Source organism: Anopheles stephensi, chromosome 3 (genome assembly GCF_013141755.1).
Source record: "Anopheles stephensi strain Indian chromosome 3, UCI_ANSTEP_V1.0, whole genome shotgun sequence".
NCBI lineage: Eukaryota > Metazoa > Arthropoda > Insecta > Diptera > Culicidae > Anopheles > Anopheles stephensi.
Genome location: NC_050203.1, coordinates 22,928,088 through 22,952,464, shown reverse-complemented (window position 1 = coordinate 22,952,464; position 24,377 = coordinate 22,928,088). Strand labels below are relative to the sequence as shown.

The window sequence follows — 24,377 nt, the reverse complement described above, 5'->3', positions numbered from 1 at the left end:
GCACAACAAACAAAAGCCAGAGCAATTTACGCTCTAACTGAACGCTGTCAAACACGTCGCGGCACAGCTATAGATATGGGCAATCCACTTTTCTCATGCAGGCAGGTGAGAGCAACGGTAAAAACAAAGATGCTCTTCTGCCCGGTTTGTTTTCCCGGGTTTGTACGCGGGAGAAAGAAAATGGAAAATATCGAAGCAAAAATCGATACCGATAAGAGAGATACTTTTATTTTTTCAATTGATTTTCCCCCCAGTGCAAGAGGGAAAAAGTTTTTTTTTCCAAAGGTGGTTTTTGTATATCCGTTTTCCCTCGGTAGCATATGTTGAGATAGCGGTGGGGAACAAAAATTTACATAAAACGAATTTCTTTTCTGCTCGAAAAAATGCCAGCGAGATAGGGAGAGTGAGATGGTGTTTGAATTCCATATGGTTGAAATATCAGCAAACTTTTCTGCCCCTTTTTCCATATTTGTAGATGACGGATGATATTAAAACTAGGGGACGATTTTCTGACTTTTCGCAATACTAAACGAATGTTTAACGAACCAATACACTATCGAAGTATCCCAATACAGCTGTCTTTCAGTTTTTTTTGATTCCTAAAAATGGCTGTTCTAACAAAAAACCACAAGTCATCGGGAACTCGCCGAAAACCAGGGGCATCGGTCGGCAATGGATGCTTTTAAGCTAGAGTATTTGCAATCCTTTTTTGGCAACGATATGCACAAACTTCTTCCAGACAAACCAGCAGCAAGACAAAATGGGAAAAGAAACGAATTCAGCATGCTCGGCATAAATTCCACGTCCAAAGCGCTTGCGACAAACGCGAAACAAAAAAAAACCCAATTTAAACCAAATTTGTAACAGCAATTGCGAAATGCCGGTCCGACAGCGGACAGATTATTTGAAAAATGCGTGCAGCGGAAGATAAATGGAAAGCGGCATCAAAGTGACAGCAAATAGCGCGAATTTTTGGTGTACCCAACATTTGACCACGATATTGCGTTCCTGTTCACTAAAGTCTAAAGTTGGCACAACTTTACCTTAAGAAAGAGAAATTCTCGGTGCCGTAATTGTACGTATACAAGGCATAAACATATTTGCTGCATCATCCCCCAGCATGATGCCAACCGCATCTTTATCATCAATAGAATTGCATTCCATCGAACAGGGAAGATCGATCGATCGGTTCAGCCCGTTTAACATTCCAACCAGGAAGAGAGGAACGAAATTGTGGAAAGAGCTGTGGATGGCTGCTCGACCCCGTAAGTGGCCATCCAAACGGAGGATGACTCAAAATGCCACCGATACAACGGACCGGTTTGGTGGTACGGGGAGGGATCAAATTCTTTCCTTCCGTCGTACGACAAAAGGGAGTTTTCCCATTTTAGGGTATGTCCAGTTTGCACGGGGGAGATTCCCTGCATTCGGTGACCCTTGAAAGGAGCTGGTAGTAGCGCGAGACACGGATTTGTGTGTTATTTTTAGCAACACACTCCCTTTTGCTGACCATCGAGAACTTTGCAACCCAGTCATCCAAAGAAGGAATCGGGCCCAGCAATCAGGAACACTCACGGTTAAAGAGGTAAAACTACAGTCCGGAGTCGGCACGATCTCTACGGTTCTTTCTCTCTCTCTCCCTCACAGTCTCTGTTTCCATCTCGAAGAGTTTAAGCTTTAAACCTACAAGTAAACAAGAGGACGTTGCTATTGCAATCTTCACCAATAATGTCCACCGACATTAACCGGCAGCTGCTTCTTCTTGGCAGCGCATGTTCTCCAAGATTCGTCAGCTATTCATCCACGTCCTTCGCTTTTCCACCGTTTCTCGGAATCGGGTCGTTTTGACCGTAGGAAGAAAGTTGGATACGGGATGGATACATGCCACCTCACTACACCGTTGACCAACGACGACCGGCAAACATGGAAACATGCAACCCCCGAAGAAGGAAAAGCTCGTTTATTCCGTACACGTTTCCCGTAAGCGCTTTCGAAGCATAGTCCCCATTTTGGTGTTCCCCATTCGGCGCGGGGACTAAAACTCCTCCATCCGCTGGATCTGGCTGGACTTCGGGACGAGAAAGAGAGAGAGAGAGAGAGAGACCGGGCAAAACAACACTCACCGGCGGCATGTAATTCCTAAAATAAATCTTTGTGACATTATGCTTTCATACGTTACGATCGGCAAAGCCCACGGTGAGGCAGGCAGATAGGTGCAGTGGGTAAGGTGCACACGGGGATAAGTGAGGACCAATGATACACCTTACCCGGATAGATCTGCTGATGTTTGCAATGCATACTAAAATATGGACAAATGGAACTTCCCTGTTTTTCTGCACAGCCTAAGCTTTTCTACTTTTGGGCTGAGAAGTGGCGGTTTCTTAGCATCCTCGGTGGGAAATTGGGATCACTTTCATCGCATAAAACAATTTTATTCTTTTCACCAGTTAAAGAAGTGAGCTTGAGAAGAATGCTAGCACATACTGTGACTTCTAGAGTCTAAACACAGCGAATCGACTAGAAAACGAGCTCGACTACTGCAATACCTTGAGACATCTTGATACCGCGATAAAAACCTGTCAATCAACCAGCCTTTGAGTCATCCGAGACATACCGGAGACATCGGTGGTATTCGCGCAGCAACAACAACAAAAAAAGGCTCCATTTCCCACGATTTGGTCATCAGAATGTGAAACCAGTAATTGCCATAGCAAGTGGCATAGCATGATGCATGCTACCCGTTTTCGTGGGGTATTGAGTATGGGTTGCTTGACCACCGCCTGTGCCCTTATACGGGCGTGAGAGTGGGGCATAGAAGAATTGAAACGGTTTGATCTCTTCGTATCATGCTTCCGTTGCTTGCCTATTTGGTCCGATGGCAAGCATTGGGAAGGATGATGACGGTTAACCCGACCAAGCCAAGTGCAGAATTGCAAGTGCAGCTAACGGATTTCTATCGTCCAATTATGGACGCTTGTGCGGACGGTACAAGTTCAACGACTTCCTTACGGTACCGAAATGAATTTCGAAAGAAAAGTACTCTGCAGAGTAGTGTCAACTGCAATGCTATCCTGCAGACGCACCATGACGAGTATACAGAGTGTCAAGTTGTTAATTACATCCTTTCGCGTTCATCACAAGCGAGAATGAAGCGAGTCGTTGTCGTCTGCCTTTTAGCTCGATGGAAGAACGAAAGGACCAACATCCGTGTGGTGTAATCAACTTCATTTACGCTACACTACCATGTGCAACCATGGTGGAAGCACTCGGCAGGATACGAATGCAGCCGGCTTCTAAGTTGTTGTGCAAGTGCAATAAGCTTCACGAACTACGGCAATCGCACGAAAGCCCACGTTAAATACACTCTTACTCTCTCCTGACTGTCCAAGGAACATAGGATAAAGTAGATGATGCCGTTTTACGATGGCACAAGGCAAAAAGGAAGTGTCTCTACAGAGTTCGCTCTTTAAAAACATTCACTCAGAAAAAAACGTAATGCGAAGTGCATACCTTTCAGGGGCAATCTTCTCAAGAAGGTGCTAAATAGCCACGATTTCCGGCTAAGAGAGTGAAGCGGAATACAAGTGGAGAAACAATGCATCATGCTAGTTTGATGACCGGTTTTTACAGCGAATTCTATTCGTCAGCAAGATGGATGGGACACCTTCGAGACAAAATTCATACAGCTATACTACCTTTTAGAAAAAGGCTAGTCTCAGGAAGATTAAGTACAAGAAAAACCCCCTTACACGCTCTCGGGGAATTGTTGTCTTGCCATTCCTACACAAAACTTGTTCACAATTTCTTTCCTACCAACCAGAACCCCCTTTGAGCGATGGTTTGAAAATTTAGAATTGAAAAGAACAACTCCACATGCATCGTGTGTACCACCACCGGCCACAAGCATCCGTATGTGAGGTTTTTACTATCGAACCAAAGTCCTACGTGACAAAATGTGAAAATGAGCTTTTCCTAACCGACACACATAGCTACACAACAATGGTTCTCGGCGGGTCGGAGGCAATCAAAACTGGCCCCCGAACCATGTAAAACTCGGAAACCGGATCATCATCGTTGTCGTTCTCGGGAACGGTATGGTATGGCCCCGCTTCGTGTGAATATGCTACATGTGTGTTGTGTAACTGAATTTTAATTGCTTTTGATGGCAAAAACGAAATGTGGAACCCACCATTACCACCAGACCAGACCACTGCCAGGAGGTACGGTCATTTCGATTGCAGACGACAGACGTTTGGGTTTTGCTAGCGTTAGTGTTTCAGATGGGAGGGTTTTTTATGGCAGGGTGTTTGAGCTGCTAAAGTTTGGTTATCGTTTCGGGTGGATTTAGTACATTCCAATAGTGATTATACGGACCCTGCCGAATATTCCTATCCTGCTGCATCGAGAAGCTTTAGTCTGGTTAGTGTGACCATATGGGTTTTTATGGGAGCAGGACCAACGCCACAGAAAGGTAATTTAAAGTTGAGCTTTTTTCCTAATGGCTACCATTTTATAGCAAGCTCTAGCAGGCCATTAAAAATGGCTAACTACAACCGAAGTAAACACATTTGCAAAAGGATAGTGACAATAATTGCCGTTTTTTCGCTACCTTTTGGATGCTGCCCGCTAGACGTTCGTTTCATCGTTTTAGCACCACCAAAATGAACATCCACCGACTAGTCACAAGCAGAACGATTATGATCGTTGTACAAATGGCGTGTCTAGGTGATGTTCATTTCAGATTGTATTCCACTGCCATTGACACGAACGAACCTGGGGAATAATATCCTTGAGAGCTGTTAACGAGCGCAAACCCACGACAGAAATAAAACATAATCTACCTGACATTCGGGGGGTAATTTCTTTTGCGCATCAAAATTCATGATTTCATTTTGCAAATTGCACCGTCAGCCAAAATCTTTGCAAAATCACCCTAGCAGCAGTTTTCTTAAGATTTCTCCCTGTAGAATGACATTTTCCTAAATCAAATTCTCATTACCGTTACTGTCACTGCTTCCTCCCTAGTGTGTGTGTGTGTGTGATAGACGTGCTAGAAGACATAGAGGAGAAAGGATGTAACATCTTCCAGGCTAGAACATCGAATCGAATTTAGACGCACACATCACACAACTCTTGAGCTGGAGAGCATATTGGAGAGCATCTGCTCTGGGGTGAGACACACGAACACGCACTTGAGGGAAGATGTGTACTACTGCCCTTTCCAAATCCATATCAAAATGTTCGCCTTTAAGTTGCTGGGGAGAGCATGGATTCGAATAAGTAAGGGCTCCCCCCCCTCCCCCGTCCCATCCCGTATCTTCTCAGATTGCTGTTTTTGCTTTCAGCAGACCGAGATAAATAGATGGATTTATGATGGGATTTATACAAACACAGCCACGCTTCACTTCGTGTGACGTGAAGTAAACTCGTGACGGTCCCCTGAGAAAATCGAGGACACACCAAGACGTATTCCATCACTCGGGACGAACCGTACGCACAAGTGTCTCCTGGAGAGCCATTCATGCCTCGGGCCATGTCTCATATCCATTCAGACTGCCACTAATAAAATCTATCCTTATTCGTTATCGCTATCTGTATGGGGGGAACTGAACATAGAAGCAGTGCGTTTAAATGTCGCAACTCTGAGCCTAGCCATCGAAACCCAAGCAGCGGATTGAATCGGCCTTTATATCCGCAGTTCAAAAAAAGGGGTTTTTTGGGGTAAAGTACGGAAGAAAAACGTTTCCCCTTGACAGGACAGCATAACAACATCAACAGATCTCCGAAGGCTCCATCCCACCACCACATCCTCCCCCGGGAGTTGACGGTTTATTGACGAACCGGGTGGAGTCGACTAACCTGACAACAACAGTCACGGGCAGTGCGGGGAAAACGCGGCAGATGACCTAAATATGATGTGCCGAGCAGGAAGCCCACCGACCAGGACCTCGGCGGTGCCTTCGGGGGACTCCACCAAAAAAGGGTCCAGGACGATTTTTTTTTGCTGTCCGTGGAAAGCAACTTCCGGCAACGGACTTGACTTGGCCGTTGCGGGAAGCAGCAAAATAAATTTAAATGCATGAGCAAGCACAAAAACCTAACAATTCCCGGGGGAGTTAGGAAAGCGACCCTTTCCACGCCGAAAGGAGTGGCTTAGCAAATAGGAAGGCCCCAAAAATGCCGCTCAAATTTCGTTTATCGAGGTTGAATACTTAATCGAATCGAGTTGGTGGTGGAAGGGTGCGAAATGGAGCGGCGCGAATCCGTGCGATTTGCCACCGACAAGCTGCGGGTGCTTATCAATATTCGTTCAAAAATTGATTTGCATGTTTGGTTTGATTAATTATTTACAACGAATCTGTGCTGTTTGCGTTGTCATTGCCCGAGTTCGGTCGCGCTTTGTTTCGGGGCACCCGGCACTAGAACCGATTAAATATTGATATAAAGTCTATCACAGTGGCGTTCAAACAATTTGACAACTGAAACACGTGTCTAACCGGCGTTCAACCCAAAAAGCCACCCGGAAATTGAATGTCCAGTCCCCGAAAACGACGGGGGGTTATACATGTCAGCGATTTTGGGAGGAAGGAAAAGCTGCGAATTGATTCCAGCTTTTCAGAACACTCAAAAAAAAAACTTGGCAACTTCAACAACCACCTAACCACACAAATAAGCTTTCGGCGCGGCACCATCGATCGTAAATATTATATAAATTCGTTGCGATTTTATCATACTGCGAGCAGGGCTTGCAACATCCGACCACTGTCGAGATACGGTGGCGTATAAAAGGGCAAGTCTTAAAAGTGCGGTAGGGCACACGGGCGACATATCGGCGTCGACAATAGGGACGGCGACATTTCAACATCAATTCCACAGTCTCCGACAGTAGCAGTTGATTCTATTTGCATCCACTTATCAGGTGGGGCAGAGTAGTCAGGTCTCCTTTTATTCCTGCCAGCCTAGGTATGCGTGGGCACTAAAATAGCAAGAAGAAAATGGACGTCATTCTGCGAAAAAACAGTAGCAACTTCAGAGCACCGCAGACAATGGTTGCGATAATTTGTGGGTGCAGATATTGACCGGGAAGAACGGGCAGACTTTGAAGAGAGGTGTCTAAGAAGTCGTTGGAGCATATTTAAAAGGGAAGGCAAAGTTCTGAGGGATTACTGGACATTCCGTTTTCCATTCCTGAGTCTTGGTAAACTCCACTGACGTCAACCTAGAGTTTGAAAGTCATCAAACTGTTTTTAAGATTCTGTTCAAATTCCAATCGATTCAAGTGACTGACCCTGCATCCAGTGCAGCGTGACAAGATCCGTTCGCAATGTTGCACGAGAGTGTTTTCGGTGAGAATTCGACTGATCGATATTCCAATACGAGGTCTCGGCGTTTTCGGGAATGCTGGTTCGTGAAATCATACATACAGAACTATTCCACGGTTCAGTAGAAGCACAACGGGTATGTCCGGACGGTGTGCATTATGCAAATTTAATGTATCCACCTCGAATGGCGTTGAACCTGGTGCGCTACCTCGCTCCCTGCCGGACGACCAAAAGAACCGCACATCGAACGTTACCGGTCGAAAAACTTTCGCAACAGTGTCGTGTGTCGCGGTGGTTGATTGCGAAATAGCGCTCTCCTCCAATACGGTACTGCGCGCGGATGCTGAAAATTGGAATAGTGGAAATTGCACGTTGTCCCGTAGGAGCAGCGAGTCGTTTGCTTTGCTCCGAAAAATGTGTTGCAGTTGTAGGCACACGCCACACACCACGTCTAGAATCGATGATTGGCAACTGGCCATTTGGAGTATCATTTGGCGTCACGCTGCTCAGATGCAAAGCGATGGATAAAATTGCTTCCAATTTAGGTTTTAAGTCACCGTGCTCGGGGAGTAGTGTTGAGCGCTCACAACATGCAAAGAATAAATTCTACACCCAATCGATGCGAATTGGTAGTGAGGAAGAAATAACGTTCAAAATATTGACCGGAACCCTCGTCCAGATCTTGATTGTTGGAAGGCAAAGCCCGATACATTTCAATTTACTGCGCGATAATATACTTGTTTCAAAGGCGCGAACATCTTCAAGGATCAGTTTCGGAAGAAGATTAGTGTGTGGGGGGCTTACCGACCCGGTTTTACATCAAATCGTTCCCAAATATTCGACGGATACATACCTAAAAAGAGAAAAGAAGGAAACGAAAAAGGTTAGAATTGGTCCAATCAAATCGATCAGGAAGCGATGCGTGTATATAAAGTAAAGGAACCCAATTCGATCTGTATCCATCTAAGTTTTTTGTTCTTTACGCTTGTCTTCTAGTAGAAAGTCAAAATCGACAACAGCTTCCAAAATCGCCCATTTCATTCCATCGACACACACGCATCCTTTAGCTAAGGCGTGGACGATAAAACACATCCCAAAAACGTTCCCAGAATCAATAATCAACACGAAAAGCGAAAAGCATGCTCGCAACTGCTGGAAAACCCAGAAAAAGCTTGGATCTTCTAACTGTCTCAAACAAGCTCAATTTTATCGCAGTTTCCGTTCGTAGTGCCCAAAATGAAAAGGGTTTCTCCTCTTTCGCTTGTTAACACACAGACACACCCGACACCCAATGAAGAATGATGTCCTGTTTTCGTGGGGTGGGATTTTCGGGAAAGTTTTCCTTTTGTGTTTGTTAGCAAAAAAAGAAACGCTGTAATGCAATTCGGATGGATTTTGCGATCATTTATAACAATATAAAATTGCTTACATGTTTTTTTCCACCGTTGTCTTCCAACCATTTTGTCCATGTTGCTCGTCCCGTACCCTCAAAGACTCCAATACTAAGTCCAATAAAACATTACATCTTCTGGAGCTCCCATAGATCCCTGGCATCATGAGAATCGTACAAATTGGGACAAGCAGAAAAGGACATCGAAAGGGGCGGATTTCTCAAGAGGTTTAAATTCTCATAACTTGCTAAGTCCGGGGAGAATTTACACACAATCACGATTTCTGTCTGTCCAACGATTCCAGGGATGTTCTAGTGGTGTTGCACATCAGTTTCCAAAACAAACTGATATAAAGCGATTATGGTACATTCGCTCTTGGGGACCAATGGGTACAGATTGAGAGATCTACAATACAGGGTTCTTGCAGTTGAAAAGCCAAAGACAGCAACTCAAAATAATTCAAACATAAGAGTTGAAGAATTTGTATTATCAACTGCAAAAACCCTGTATTTATCGTTATGTTAGGGTGTCTGGTATGCAACAGAACTAATCCAGATTACCTCCCTCATGTAAGCAGATCAATTGGAAGGGAGAAATGGACCCATAAATCATCGTGACAGTTAAATGCTGCCATATTCGTACCGTCATTTGATTGTAATTACACGAGTTAAACACAGTGAACCACGTGTTAGATCCGCCAAACACGATCCGGGTAATGACATGTAGTTGTAGAAAAATAAAGGGTGTGTTTAGTGGTGTCGCCATAATCTAATCCTGTAGCATACTGTGGTTAGCCGTACGATGAAGTAACGGAGCAGCTACGGTTTACAAAAAGCAAAAAAATAAATAAACATCAGTAGCAAGCCGGGACAGCACAGGATCCATAGTGTTTAGCATAGCCGACCTATGGTCGGTCAGTCAGTTTGACATGAGTGACGAGAAATAAATTGCAAATCGGTCGAGACCATCATGCAGGGTGCGAGTGTGGCGAAGTCTTGACCACAACACGTTATGCTAAAAACGCATATGCTACTACTAATTGAAGTAGGGAAAGTGTAGATAGGCTCAGCTGGAAGCCTTGTTAGAGCCGTTCGCCACTCACTCACTAGGGGTTAACCTGAAAGGTTTACCTGGCCTGGTATCTTCCCCCCCCTTTGCGCTCCCGAGTCTCTCCACAGCTCTGGCCCGTTGCAAATTTTGCTTTACTCGTCTAGCGAGGAACTTCCTATACCGCAACAAAACCCGTCCGCCGTTCAGGGGTGCGTGTGACAAGCCGTTGAAGCTGTCGACTCGATCCCCTTTTTACGCACCAACCAGCAAACCAGAGTGAAGGGGACGATTTAATTTGATTAAGATTTATTTCGCGTATGACGTGCGAGTTTTGCATTTCCCGCTGGTCACCGAAGAGAAACTTCCACGGGTCTGCTCCACGGTGTTGTTGATGTGCATTGTGCAGTTGGTAAGTCTTTGCCACAAACCGGGGGTAATTTGCAAACCCACATACACAACGATGGGAAACTGTTCAAGCGGGGCTTGGGTACATGATGTCTGGGCACGGTCATCTGGACCCGGTTGGGCATCTGGACGGGACAGTTGGTGGCACACACCGTGATCGATTTACAGTGTCCAGTAACGGGATTATGAGGGTAGCAGCCGGATGTTAAAATGGGGGCACTAAGTCGGGACACGGTGCGTGTTAAGTAAAATTGCTTCACAAGTAAAGCGGGTTTTTATCAGTGATAGTATGTTGCATTCCCAACAAGATGTAAAAGAGTTCGGATAATACTTTGGACGGTAGGACGATTAATTAGTATTCCTTAACACTTCTTCTGCTTCTTTCTTGGCCTAACGACCTCTTAGGTCATGTCTGCCATTTCTGGCTTTCTAGACTTATTGTTACCGCACAATTCGATAGTCAGTCCTCACAATGGGGGATCGGCTCAGATAAGATTTGACCCTCGGTCCTACCTAGTGAAGACCGAAGCCGCTGCCGCATCTACCACCGAGCCGACCCCCATCAAGAGTAACTACTCAGTCTAGAAGAACTTCAGGATAGTACTAGATACTTTGCTACTTCAATGCTACTCTAGGCTTTATACGACTTCTTCACGAAGTGAGGTAGAATTTGTTTTCGGAGATCATGTACCTCATTCCTTTTCATAATTGGCAACAAAACAAAATGGAAGATAATGTATTCCACCAAAAAATTATAATGGATAATTTATTCCACCAAAAAAGCATTAAGTAATCAGCGAACCCAAGAGAAGAAACCAAAACCGAGGACAAGCTACTTCCAATCTTTCTCCGACATCGAAGATTTTGTTTTTCTTGTTCCCCCATCAAGTATCATAATCGAGGATCTGTTTTTCACTTTCCTGTGGTCCATTTTTCACGCTTTTCTGCTCTTTAATTTAAATAAGACTGCACTGACACACACACCAAAGGACTTAACATCTTGCCATCTTGAAATAAAAACATACATACAAAATTCCATGCAAGAGTGGGAGGGAAGTAATTTGAAAGCTTTTTCCGCCTCTGCAGCACACATATTTTTTCCCGGTAAGTGAAGTTTCCGGCCAACACAATCAATGTAATAAAGTTATGGAAAGATGAGCAAACGCAAGCAAACGCAAAGAGCAAAGAACACAAACCATCAACCAATCGACTGAAAGGCCGATGTCAATCCGATTAAATTGTGCGTTCATTTAGATTGCTATGTGCCGGCGACGGTGCAGGCCGCACTAGGGGAGCGAAGAGGGCGAAAGTTTTCCACGGAGGGACTACGAACAGGAAAATTAAGCGCGACTGTACGTGGGGTCGTTTGTTTTCCATCGGTCATTAAGTTTCGCATTATTCGCAGCGAACTGTAACGCGTAGGGGCGTGAATGATTTGTTTTTGGCGGCGAATAATATTTCTGTAAGGGTCTCGATGACAGGACACTCTTAGTAGATGGAGTGATTGATTTTGGGGTTTTCAACGTGATTTGAATTGAAAAACCGTAACTCAATATGACGGTCGATGAGGTTTGATACCCCTTACATTTACTCAAAAAACCCTGTAAATAATTAGTGTTAGTAGCACTGACAACAAGCAACAAAACGTCAAATGTGACGAGTTTAGAGTGTCAGATCGAGTTCCTGTAAATGGTTTTCTGTGACGATTCGCGATGGCGAATGGGAGAAAAAAGCCATAACCTTGGAGAGATTCAACAGAGATCCTAGTTAAAACGGATTTAACGGAAAAAGTCCTGTTTGTGGCCTTAAATTGATAACGTCTCGAATGAGAACTAGAGAGCAAAGAAAAACAACGCCACTAAATTGGTTCCCATAAAAGCGACCCATTTAAATTAGTTAGTATCCCTATCATATTACAGATAAGTTACCGGTTTTTTAGCTCCGATTGGCAAGCGAATGGCAATGGACTTTTGAAATGTCAAAGCCTTCTTACAGCCAGTCAAGCTGATAATAATTGTTTACGATCGTTGGTAGAATGTTTAATGCTTTGCCGGTACCCATCAAGTCGAGATTGTCAAGCTGCGTTTTAACCAATAATTTTAACTTTACAAAATTATGGTCCCATTCCTGAGACGCAGCAAAACCCCATAAACTCACCGATTCATTGCGTTATTAGTCTGTTGCCGTTAATTGTTTGCTGTGGTACGGGGATAATATCCCTCCAGGTGTGGTCGTCGTACCCTGGTTGCCTTTCTATTTAACCTTCAAAACCGGCTGGCGAGCTACTCATGGATGCGTTTGAATTGATCCAGTTTAAGGAATGAGATATGTTGGGCTCGTTAAAATTGATTGGAAAACAATCCACGACCCGACCGATGAGAGTGGAGATGGATAACAGAATCTGTACAGAAGCGAGAGACAGAGATCCGATCAAGGGCGTAGCAGTAAAAGGAACAATAAAACGTAAGCCGATTACATATTAACCGCCGTCGTAATCTGTTTTTTGGAAATTTTGTTTTACTGTTGAACCTTGGCTTGCGAAGCTGTAGGTAGGTCTCAGAGGCGCCAGCCTAATGAGAATGCACTTTGGAGTACCGCACCCTGGACGAGAGCTACCGGAACGCCGTTGTTAAAGCGTTTAATTGCTACCGAAAAGAAGCATTCAAACAGTTGCACTTAATGTGCTGTTAGCCTTGATATTTTGTACCGCTCAGAGTCGGTAGTTTCACGGTAATCTACTTCTGCACACACGAAGCATCCATCTGGCCGCGGACGACAATGGACACAAAGCGAGCGAAACAGACATTCAGCAGCTTGGTCAGTGTTGATGCTTAATTAATATTAAAACAGTAGTCAAACAACGGCAGCCATTGTGTGATCGAACGTCATCACAACACATTTACAACCTTCCTCTTTGTATGGGGAAATAAGCAAGGATTCCGTAAAGAAATATTTGTCTTACGTTGAGCTGCAATAATCCTCAATTAATTCCGTTCTACAGAACTTTTAAATGAGATGCAGCGTTGTACCATCCACCATTGTCCAACTTCTCGGAGAATAGAGGCATTCCTCATTAAAAGAACGGGCAGCCATTTTGTGTACTGGACAATAAAAATTTCACACAAAGAGTGGGAAAAAGAAACAGAATCCCACCGTACCATTACCACTGTCCAGTTTTATGTACTTCCGGTGTCTCGGTGGCTCAACGTTCCCTGGCAGACCTCGCAATAGCTCACACTTCATTTCGCCTCTCTATACACGCGGGAGGATGCGCGAAATTTGCATAATGCTCGTAATAAATTCTCTAGATTTTAGATTGAAATTTATGATTGGAAAGTTGCCGCAGGGCAGAACGAATGACAGCCAGCAACAAACGGTGCCACACAATATTTGCAGCATGATTTGCACCGAGATATTCGCCTGCCAGCAATAGTTGACAAGAAAAGTGTGAACGGACGAAGGAACCGGGCGTAAGAAATTCAGTTCGCGGGCCATTTGTGTGTTATTTTTATGACGCTTCTATTTTTCCATGCGATCCGATTCGATCGGTTCGATGGCTGTCAGTCAGATGGGAAGCTGGAAATCTACTAAAGTTACCACCGCGGTACGGTCAGGTTTTATCAGCTATCGATTTAAGTAGGACGCAGCCTAATGTCTGTTTGGGGGTTGCGCCACGAGAGAAGTCGTTCAAATTTTACGACGCCACAAAATCAATAAAACAGTGTTGCTTGCCGCTGCTACTAAGGGATCCATGTCCATTTCGGGCGAGATTCACTCGACGGTGGGATAATAAAAACAAGCTACTCCCTCTAGTTTTTTTTTACTGCATGTCGTCGATAAGCGCGGACGGTTAGACGTTGAATAGTTTACGACCGCTCAAGATGGCTCCTCTCTTGCACAAACTATTTTACCTTTCTTTCCACAATCGGAAACAGCAATACATGGTTTGGGAGTGTTGCGTACTGTAACCAGACTGTCTCTCCCTAACCGCCCCGTACAATATGATCGATGGTTAAGGAATGTGGAGGTCACACAATTGTAACAGAATAAATTGCACATGTCACAGAGAGTAGGTTTGTCCCACATTGACTGCTCGCATTGAACTGGATACGCAAAGTACGTATGCTCCTCCTCCTGGGACCGGGGAGTTAAAATGTAATGGACAGTCATTCCTTAATGCGTAGGATAGGCGACAAGTGTGCGCGCGTTTACTTCTTGCGACCACCGATATCTTAAGGTGATAAATTGGGATTTAAGGCGATTAGCATAAGTGGCCCGACAGATACGTGGAACTCGCCGAATGACATTAAACCAGAAATCTGTACCACTGTGTGCAGGCTAATACAGCGGCAGGAATTCTTGGAACTGGGAGCCGGTGGAGGTTGCCTTTACCATTAAGTACCATATGGTCGAAATGAGACATAAGAGTGTCTCAGAGGTCGCAATATAAGGAGTTGGGAATATTTCGACAGACGGCAAGTTAGTTAGCTGTCGAACGGCGTGGGCTCCAGCTGTAATGGATCTCTATTGAAGGGAGATTGCTACTAATTTTGCTGTACACCTGGCTTAACCTGCTATATTCGGAGTGCACTCCACACTTAGGAGTGGGTTCGTTACGGTACCAAGTGTTTCGCGTAGTGGCGATTTCTCGACAGGTTAACTGAGCCGATTTCGATTTCCACCGTACCGTTGTTACGGGGTGTCTATGACGGTCCGATTGGCGCACATATTTGCCGCGCGGGAAAAGAGGCTATAACGGGTTCTGCCGTTCAACAGGGTTGAGCCCACAAGATGGAGCAGTAAAACTTCTTACTGCTCCAGCTCCTACACATATCGGTGCGGACGTGTGTGCGAAATGTGGTTCGCTGATGTCGATCGTGTCTGGGATAGCCCACTGTGTTAGCGGTATGAAGTCTTCGACGGTATTTTCTTGCAGCCTCACCGTGACATTATTTGCATTCGACCCACATGCCATGGGGCATCTTAAAAACCGGACCAAATCTAATGACATCTTGGCCGAAGGTGTGCAGAAAGTAGTACGACGATTGCCTACGATCTGCATCCTGCTCTGTGCGTGCATGTTTACGGGAGGTTTGGACGATGACCGCAAGATCTCGTTGTTACGTTGTAGTGGCCCACTAGAGAGCCCAGGGTGCTAAGACCAGACAGGGATGTGTGTGGGGGTTTCATTCACTGGTCTCGAACGCACTCAGCGTTCACAGTGTGAATGGAAAATGGGAAGGAAAAAAGTAAGGTGGGCAGCAAAACCTACACCTTTCTGGGGGTTTTCATCAATTATAGTGATTTGTTTCGTAAGAAGTTCTACCTACAGAGTACAAGGTACGGAGGCATGTGTTTCATTCATTTGATTTAGGCACCATGTGAAAGGTGTGGACATTGGAATATATTTTAATGTATTCAATTTTTAAAGAGAATTTATATGTTTCTTCAGCTGTAAATTTAGAATTATTGATTGTAAATGTATCTGTGTTGATGACGTCTTTAAGTATGCAATTACTTAATTTAAGACCATTTTTAATAAACTATCGAGCATGTCCGGATGTCAAAAACAAATAGTTTGCATAACTGCTAGGCATTTTAAAATTGTAGAAAATGCACAAACTATTTCTTTCAAAAAGTTGGATTCGTTTGACTATTTTTAAATTTTCCTAAGCATAAAACATCCATCAAAATAAAAAAAGAGCCACAAGATTCCAAGGCAATTGAGCTTCACTGCCTTCATTTCTTGAAACTCTGTGCTAATTGTATCCAATTAAACGATGACTCTTGAGAAGTACCAGCCCCATAAATCCAACACGTCAAGTAATACAACACTTGGCCGACCAGCCACGGTTCGGCGAAGCGGACACAAACCACGCGCCGGGAGTGCGACTGCCCGGGCGTTCTTCATATATCTTCATTGACCTGCGCCATTCTGCTGATCGTTTTGCAATTGCAGCACATTTGCATCGTGCATCGTGTTGTGATTTTAACTGGAGCGAGAAGTGCACATCGCTTCGAGGTGGCAAAACCATGGCATCGTTATAATCATCGCCAATCAATTCCAGTAGTCACTGCATGAATCGTGTCATAACGTTTTAATAGGCCTGGAAGTGAAGCTGTAATACACAAACCAGACACACGACGTTCGGGAGGTTCACTTCTGCGGATCGGAGGATTGTCGGAGTTCTTCTCCGGTGTTCTTCGCCATTTTTGCTTGCTTGCAACTCCATTCTCCTTTGCGCAGATATTAATATTAACGGTAGCCGTTTGGTAATTACAGCAGCATAAAATCGTACATAAAGCGGTGGTAGTTTGTTCCGACCGAGGTTGCTGCTGTTGTCAGCTAAGGGCGGAGACAAAACAACAACCAAACGGCAAGGTGTTGCACGGAAATTAACGTTCAATCTGGTGCGGATGGTGGGCACGGATGTGTAATGACCATCGTTTACCGAACGGAAACCGTCTTTACCGAATCTTAACATTTGCTGCCCAAGAATCTGGAAGGTGCCGTACCAGAAGCTCGCTCCGAGGTAGCGGTGGTGGGCTAATTGTATGATTGCAGATTGTCCAAAATTTATGAAAATTCTTGCTCACCAACAGAGCAGAAGCAAAACCATCCCGGTGGTGTACTGTAGCGCAGAATACAGAAGCAAGTGGTTATTACAGGACCGGGGCGTTATTTTAATTTAAAGAAATGTTCCACAAGCATTCTCCCCAAGGCGCGAAAGTGGCCCTCAGCTCCTTGGTACCGGAAGTGCAAGAAAATCGGTGGGATGGAAAAACATTTTTTGCCCGATGCCGTAAAACACTGGAACCGGGACCACCGGATGGAGATAATTAAAATCCTGCCAACCAGAAAGAAACGGTCGCTCCCGAAATTTGGCACCATGTTTCGATGGCCGGAAATGGCAGAGACGATAAAGGACAATCGTGTGGCGGGTGTTTGCGGGTTATTACGCTTTCGCAATGGATTTATGTGCGTTACGAGACTCAAATCAGCGGACGAGTCTTGGTTTACCTTAATATTTTGAGCGTTTGACTTTTTGAAGAACGCTGCTTTAATGGCTGTGAAAGCCGAACTTCGTTTGCTGCCAGGAGCGAGGGTATACATAATTAATGAAAAGCAATTTGAATTATTTGCGTAGTTACAAACTTTGCCCAGAGCCAATCTATCTAACGGTGGCTTATAGGAAGGAGTTTATAGCTACCCCGTTTGATTAATTAGTGAGTGATTTCTTCAAGGCGAACGTAAATAAAACTCGCAGCAGTAAACGATTCATCTTTTAATGACTCTTCAGAGAACCTAATGAAATCTTTTCAATAGGATGGATAGTGGTTAGTACAAGAGTTATAGTGCGTCGAAAAAAATAAATAAAGTAATGAATATCTGGAGTAGTGAATACCAATTGTTAGTACAGTAGTACTAATTAAAATTGTACTAAAAACATTAATACAATTCCTGAAGAATAGATTGAATAGTTCTTGAGAGAAGTTTTAATTGGCTTACAAGGATAACCCCCTTCTATTTCCACTAACAGACGAAAAATTCCACCAAACAAATAACAAATCAATACAATTGCTTCATGCTTCTATCAATATTCATCTGAGGTACAAAGCATCCCACTATAGCTATCGGTGAAGGCGTTTTATCGGCGACGCTCGCACATGTTGGAAAACATACATTCTGACACGAAACATTCCAACAGATTCCGCGTCCCAGTGCCGTACTGTCAAGTGCAAAACCACTTTCCCATCCATCTTTCACACTGTGTCATACGGCTCCGGGTTGACAATTGTTTACCATCAACAGCTACCGCGACAGCCACGAGCAGTGAAAACCAGCCAAGTACACTAGCAAAAACAGTTGTGAAAAAATGTATAACAGTAGCAGTGTGTTTCCGATTATTTTCCCGCGCCCTGCGCTTCACCGGACAACTTCCGCAGGGTATCTCTCTGGAGGTGTACCTACAAGCAGTATGGCCACAGATTGTGGATTGTTTGTAACACGTTCCGAGTGCTTAGACATACCATAGCGGGCTTTTCGACGAAGGCCACGAGACCTGCCAGAGAAGTGTGCAAAAGGCAAAAAAACAATGCGTGAAAAACGTGCCATACAGCCGAAGCTTTCCAACAAATCACCGTGCAACGGGTGACGGGTTACGCCAGCCGATAAGCTACCCCCGGGGCCGGTAGGCATCCGAGCAAATCGCCTGCTAATACCACGCAGCTAACAGCAAACAAAGAAAAACGAGGCATTCGGTTATCGTTGGCGAAGAATATTCTTTAAAGCCGGCATGCTCAGGTGCTTTAAGAAGATGGCGTTTGCATGCTTAACGCCATGCCACCACCAACGGGCAAACAATCTGGAGGATTGCATGCTCCAACTGTTTTTACAAACGGAGGCCAGATTCTTTCCCCGAAAGTGGGCGAAAGCTCCACAATCAGATTCCACGCTGTGTGTGTGTGTGTGTAATCCAATTTTCTTCCACATCTCGCCGGGTGTATTGTATTTTCCGACATCCTGAACGCTCCATTACCTTGTCATGGAGCTCCAGCCGAAAAACGGTACGTACGTAACGTGCTTTGCCTACCTTTCGGGCGTAAAGGCGTACTAGCAACAAAAAAAAAGCACACGAAACAGCCGTCGTACGTAGCAGGCTCCAAATGACAAATGCGCCCATGAAGGTGCGTATACGCGAGCGTAGATTAAACATTTCGTTTACTTACGATCGTTTCCGTATCCTGCCGGGCCGTATCCTGCTCGTAAGTTTGCCGAATCCTTCGGTTCCCACGAGAGCGCCCTCTCGTGGAAAGCAAATGAGATGCCGAGGTGTGAATGCCGAGGTGGTAGTAAACAACCGAAAACACCTCCAATGATTGGTGAAAGCGGAAGCGTTTGGTGGTGTGACCAGCGGAAATAATAAATCTCTGCTCCTGGCCTTCTTCCTAGCCGCTGCTCCATACCTCCGAGCGTAAAAGCGGAAAAGGCGTGAAAATGGCGTTCCCCAAAAAGTGGGGAAGCTTAACTTCCGGGATTGAAGGAATGCGGTACCGGAAGCAGGGAGAACCACCAACGGCAACACGAAAAAGAATGCTAAATGAAGGCCATCAAACAAACCCCGGAACCCGGTACACACCCTGCCCGAACCGTGTTGGATACAATGGCGGATGCGTCTAGCGAACAGAAAACACACAGTAAGGCTCTTCTTGCCTGCTTCTGGAACTGGGTATGCTATTTTTAGGAGCGGTCCGTGCACCGTATCTCCTGCGCTGAATTCTTTATTAAATGAGTTCAATCTAAGGAAATGATTACTTTGGCCTCGGTAAGACTCGGATGGAGTGTGGTGTTCTGGGCAAGCGATCCTTGGTAGAAGGTAAAAGGTTGGATAAACCGGTCGTCGGTCAGTGAAGGGAGTGCTGGGAGTTTTTCGGTTGGGTGTACTGGGTGCTTTAAGCAAAGGATTGAATATCAGGAAGGTTTATTTAAGGATAGTGTAACAAATGATAGGACTCTTTTGTGGAGTAAGGAAGAGATTTTGGTTGATAAATTTCATTGAATGTTAAACGTGTCCAAACTACTTCTAAATGAAGCTGCCTAAGGAAATTACATCAATCATGAGCAAAACACGTTTATACACACATTCAGGAAACGTCTTTAGAATACCAATAAAGGACGAAATAGTCTTAAAGGTTTACCCAGAAGAGTGGAAAGAGAAAAAAACGGGAACTTAAACCCCCTTCACTAACAACGAAACGCAATGGAAAGTCACGTTCTGCCCATCTTACTGCACGAGCCGCCATTGATCCTGTCAAAAGTCTTTACGACTTCCTATTGGTTTCGATTTTACGACAAAATGAAAATGCACGATGTGTTCCGAACGAACCTTAAGGAATGGGCCCGGAACCAATGGGTGTGGAGAAATTTCGGGAAGGTGCCAACGGGATACGGTCCAAGATGAGGCCATATAAAATAAATTGCTCCAGAATGGTGATAGCGACCCGACGCGTGTTTAGAACAAACCGGGTACCAACAAAACGCTTCGCATCTGCCCTTTTCTACGGGGATATCTTTCGCAAAGCTTTATGTCCGCACATAAAATCGACCCGATCATCACAATGCGCACCACGGATGTGTGTGCCCTTCGTTGGAAGAAGCATTGCGGTCGGCGAAATATGACAGCTGTCACTCTGGTCAGTGTGTCTAAAATTGGGTTTGTCCACTTAGCACCACTATCGGTTCTGGCATGATTGGACATGGTTTTATTTTCCCAGAATGCAAACCATCGTGTTCTCGAGTTGCATACGGCGGGAACAAGCTGGCTGGCTAATTCCTTGACCCTGGTGACAAGTCCAGCCATTGCGGTTCATCCCATCAAAAACAGGGGACACAGTTGTGATCGAATGGCCCATGGTCCCATGATATGATTTTGGGAACAAATTTACGAGACTTTTAAACACGATAAGAATTGGTCCCTGCCGACAGATGTACCAGCGTTTCTCAAGGAATGTAAGAGAGAGAGCTGGCGTCTAGGAAGCGGGCTGGCGTCAAGGCACGAAAAACTTTGACCAGAATATGTGTGCCTCGGACAATGCAATAAATCTTTGCCTTCGCTTCGACCTACGACACCACTTCAGTAGGGCAGAGAAGGGCCGTGACTGTAGCGCTACCAGGCATGGAAGGGAACAGGATAAAAGAATAAAAAAACTGACGCCCTGTAAACGATTCCATGGGCCGGCGGCCTGTTGTGCCTTCCGGACAATTTAGTTCTAAACTACGAGTCAACAGCAATTGAGGACAGGAATGTGGTACTGCTGCAAAACTTTGCTGCAGTAGTTGGAAGAGGCTTATGCATCTCGCTCAGATGTAGGCTAAGTTTTAACAAGGACTCCTCCCTATTGGACATATCCCACTGTGCTAGAGCAACCTTAGCTTCAGAAATGTTTTGCCATCCTCCATCGAGCAGACATCTACGCGCAATGCGCCACTTCAGAGTTCGTTGCATCAGGATATGTGAGTTCCAAGTGGCGCAAAGAGTAGGCCCGAAAAAAGGGCAAAACAATACGCAACACAATAGAACAACTCTTGAAGTGTGTGTGTCTGTGTGTCCTTAAAAGAAAAATGGCTGTTAGGAAGGACTGTGTACGGCATTACTTCAGGTACTGGCCTAGCTCCCATTGTTCCCGGAGCATGACTTCTTCCATTACTGTCAGCGATCCGGTGTGACGTATCTCTATTTATACCACATTTTTTTGCTGTTGTGTATCTGGGTTCCAGCCTCCTGGACCGAGCACCTGGAAGAAAAAGTTATAACGAGGCTAGAAAATCGGTCACCTGGTTTTCGCAATCTTGAACGATTGGCGCGGTAAATAAATAAACGCGACCAAACTTCTTGACCCGGTCCCGGACACAAAGAGACGCAGATAGGGCAGAGTTGGGCTTTGTTGTTCAAGTACGCCCCTTCAACCTTCTCCGGGTGTTTGCTGTTGCCCTTTTTGTTTTATCTTACCCCGTGTGCCCCGTGCGACCGAGTTCTTCAGCCAGGGTCGACGAATTATTGCTTGAAAGTGAAAGTTTTACAGCGCGCGTCCCTCACCCGCGTGCGGGGAGTTGACGACGAGCTGCTGCTGCTTTCGCTGAAGAACGCCTCTCTTTCAATGAGGCCGAGGCCGCGGATGTGCTACGGTCTGTCGTTTACAACCCGTTAATGTACCACACCATCAGTACGAACTTTTTGAACCAATGTCTCGTCCCATATCTTTACCAAGCTGTTGTTGTTGCCCGGTGTTTACTGTCTTCTGATGGCGAGCAGCTGCTGGTACAGAACAAACAACGAAACAAAAACTCCAATTTTAACACCTACAATCGGTAGGCTCCATGCTGCGGACATCCCAAACGGAAACTTTATCTTCACGCGCGCGTCCTTCAACCGTCCTTGGCAACTGGAACCGAACCCACCAACAAGGGGCATTCGGTTCCAGTTCCGGCGTGGTGGTTGCCAGGGCGGAAGCTGTTCCGAGGTCTGATTTATGCTTATTGATTTCCGCTCTGCAACTCCTTCGACCGCAACGACCGATAGGAGGAACGTCAGTTCATGATGATTGAGCATAGAGCAAAACGATCGTGATAAAAAAGGGAGCGTAAATGTAGGGCTACACGATCCAATTTCGGTGTCGCCATTTTTTTTTGGTGTGTGGGTTCTTTCGGAAAACCGGGTAGGAACTGTTTAAGAAAGCAACTGAAGTTAATTTTGCAGTATCATACTCATCCACCCATAACATCGGGGAGGGGGCGATAAATTTTATAAGAATACGACTGATTTGTGTGACTTCTTGCCGGAGAGCGCGAGCGGAAAGATGGCGAGAAGACTGTAAAGTCACCAGGGAAAAGCCTCAATGGGAACAAATTTCGTTTTGAGCAAGATATGGGAGAAGTTTCTGCTCCGAGAAGTTAAAAAACTTTCCACATAAACCTCCTACTGATAGGTAAAATTATGCGCTACTGCTTATGCCAAACGAGGCGAAAGTTTGCCACACAGACAAGGCACAATACGGCACATTAGTCAATGGGTGTGTGTATGTGTGGCCATCACCAGAGCATATTTTAAACGTAGAATTCCATTTAAAACTCTGTTTTATGGGGACAAGCATTTTGTTTCTCAAGAAGCTTTCTTCTGTCTTAAATGAGGCTTTTTTATGCCCTTGATGAGAACATAAAAAAGTCGTCTAAATATCTAATTTCTATTCAAATGTCATCCTGCCATTTGGAGTACGATGTCACCCGAAAAAAAACCCAGATTTAATTCACCAGATATCCATCCTGACAGTTTTGTTCCACGTTGACGTGATTATGTCCTTTTATTTTCCCCGATTGGACCACCGGTCCGAGAACGCATTTCCATGATGCTGGATGCTGACCAGGAACCGGGGACTTTTATCCATCCGCAGTAGACAGATTGTGGTTGTGATGGGTAGAGAGATTAACTTCAAACCACGAACTACGGATTAAGATTGTTATCGTTGGCTTAGAGTGGTTGGTCGGGAGTAGACAGGCGGGGCCTGCTTTAGACAGCAAATACAACACAACTAGGGCACGATAGTGCTGGATCGACTCTATTTCAATCCAAGTCCAAAGATGGAGTGTCAGGGACCTTTTGGAAGGCGCGCGTGACATGGTGAAATCCTTTCAAATCACTTAAGACCTAATTACTGCGACGAATTCTAATGTCCTATTGCCGCAACTATGTCTTTTGGGGACTTCTCCGTCCCTCTGGACGGATCGTGTCCCATCGCAACATCGTTCTTATCGATTCATCTCCCAAAAACGAAACTTACCTTATTGGGCATGATGTGCCAGGATCGCCGTTTGCCCTGTCGCTGACTGCCAGCACTGGTGCTACTACACAGTGACGTATTTTCGTAGATTTCACTCGGTATCGGACTGTTCAGGTTGGTGGTCGAATCGATCGTTGGGCATGGTGAGGAGGCGGGTGATAGCGTGAAGCATCCCGAATCGTGTGATTGAATAATTTTTAATCTGTTGCCCGGACAGATACCCTGCAAAGAAAGAGAACGGATATTGGTATTAGAACGTTGCGCAAGCGAGAAGGCACCAGTCTTCAAACCGACGAGATATAATTAAATCGAACCAAAAAGCAAACACATCCAGCCACCTAAGCGTTCAATTCCATTTAATCTGCCAGGAAACACGAAGTGCAGTGCAAAGCAAATAAGCTCCGGTACTGGTATCGCTATATGCCCTCGTAGGACAATATTTGCACAGCGCAGGAGCAGTAACGAAAAAAAAGTTCGTGTTGCGAAACGAATAGGAAATCCATTTCAGTATAATCAGATAAACCTCCAGAACATCCAACCTCTGCTGTATCTACCTTTTTTTGTGGATATTTGTTTTGCTAAGCAATCGCAGAATAGTGGACGGTTGAAACGAGATGCAGTTTTTGGTTTTGGCGCGTGCTATGCAGCTGGTATACCTTTCAGGCGTAACTTGCCAACGAAACACACGTGGAGACCTATCAGAGCATCATCCTTCTTGGCAAAGCTCTCCGCCATCGCTATGGAAAATCGATCAAAAAGGAAGCTGGAGGAAGGAAAAAACAATCAATCGCCATGTAATCCCGGACTTAGAGCTCAACTGCTGGCAGAGCGATTTAAATCGACATGGTTGCTAAACTCGAATCGATGCGAATCG

General features: G+C 45.1%; 1 protein-coding gene across 2 annotated transcripts in view; it reads right to left on the bottom strand.

Moving 5' to 3' along the window:
* Positions 1 to 24,377, bottom strand: part of LOC118510066 (breast cancer anti-estrogen resistance protein 1) — a 118,842-nt gene that overhangs the window by 11,234 nt on the left and 83,231 nt on the right. For both annotated transcript variants that reach the window (XM_036051457.1, XM_036051458.1), the window contains exon 3: positions 23,504 to 23,725. In XM_036051457.1, the coding sequence (XP_035907350.1) occupies positions 23,504 to 23,725 (222 nt within the window). The remainder of the gene's footprint in view (positions 1 to 23,503; positions 23,726 to 24,377) is intronic.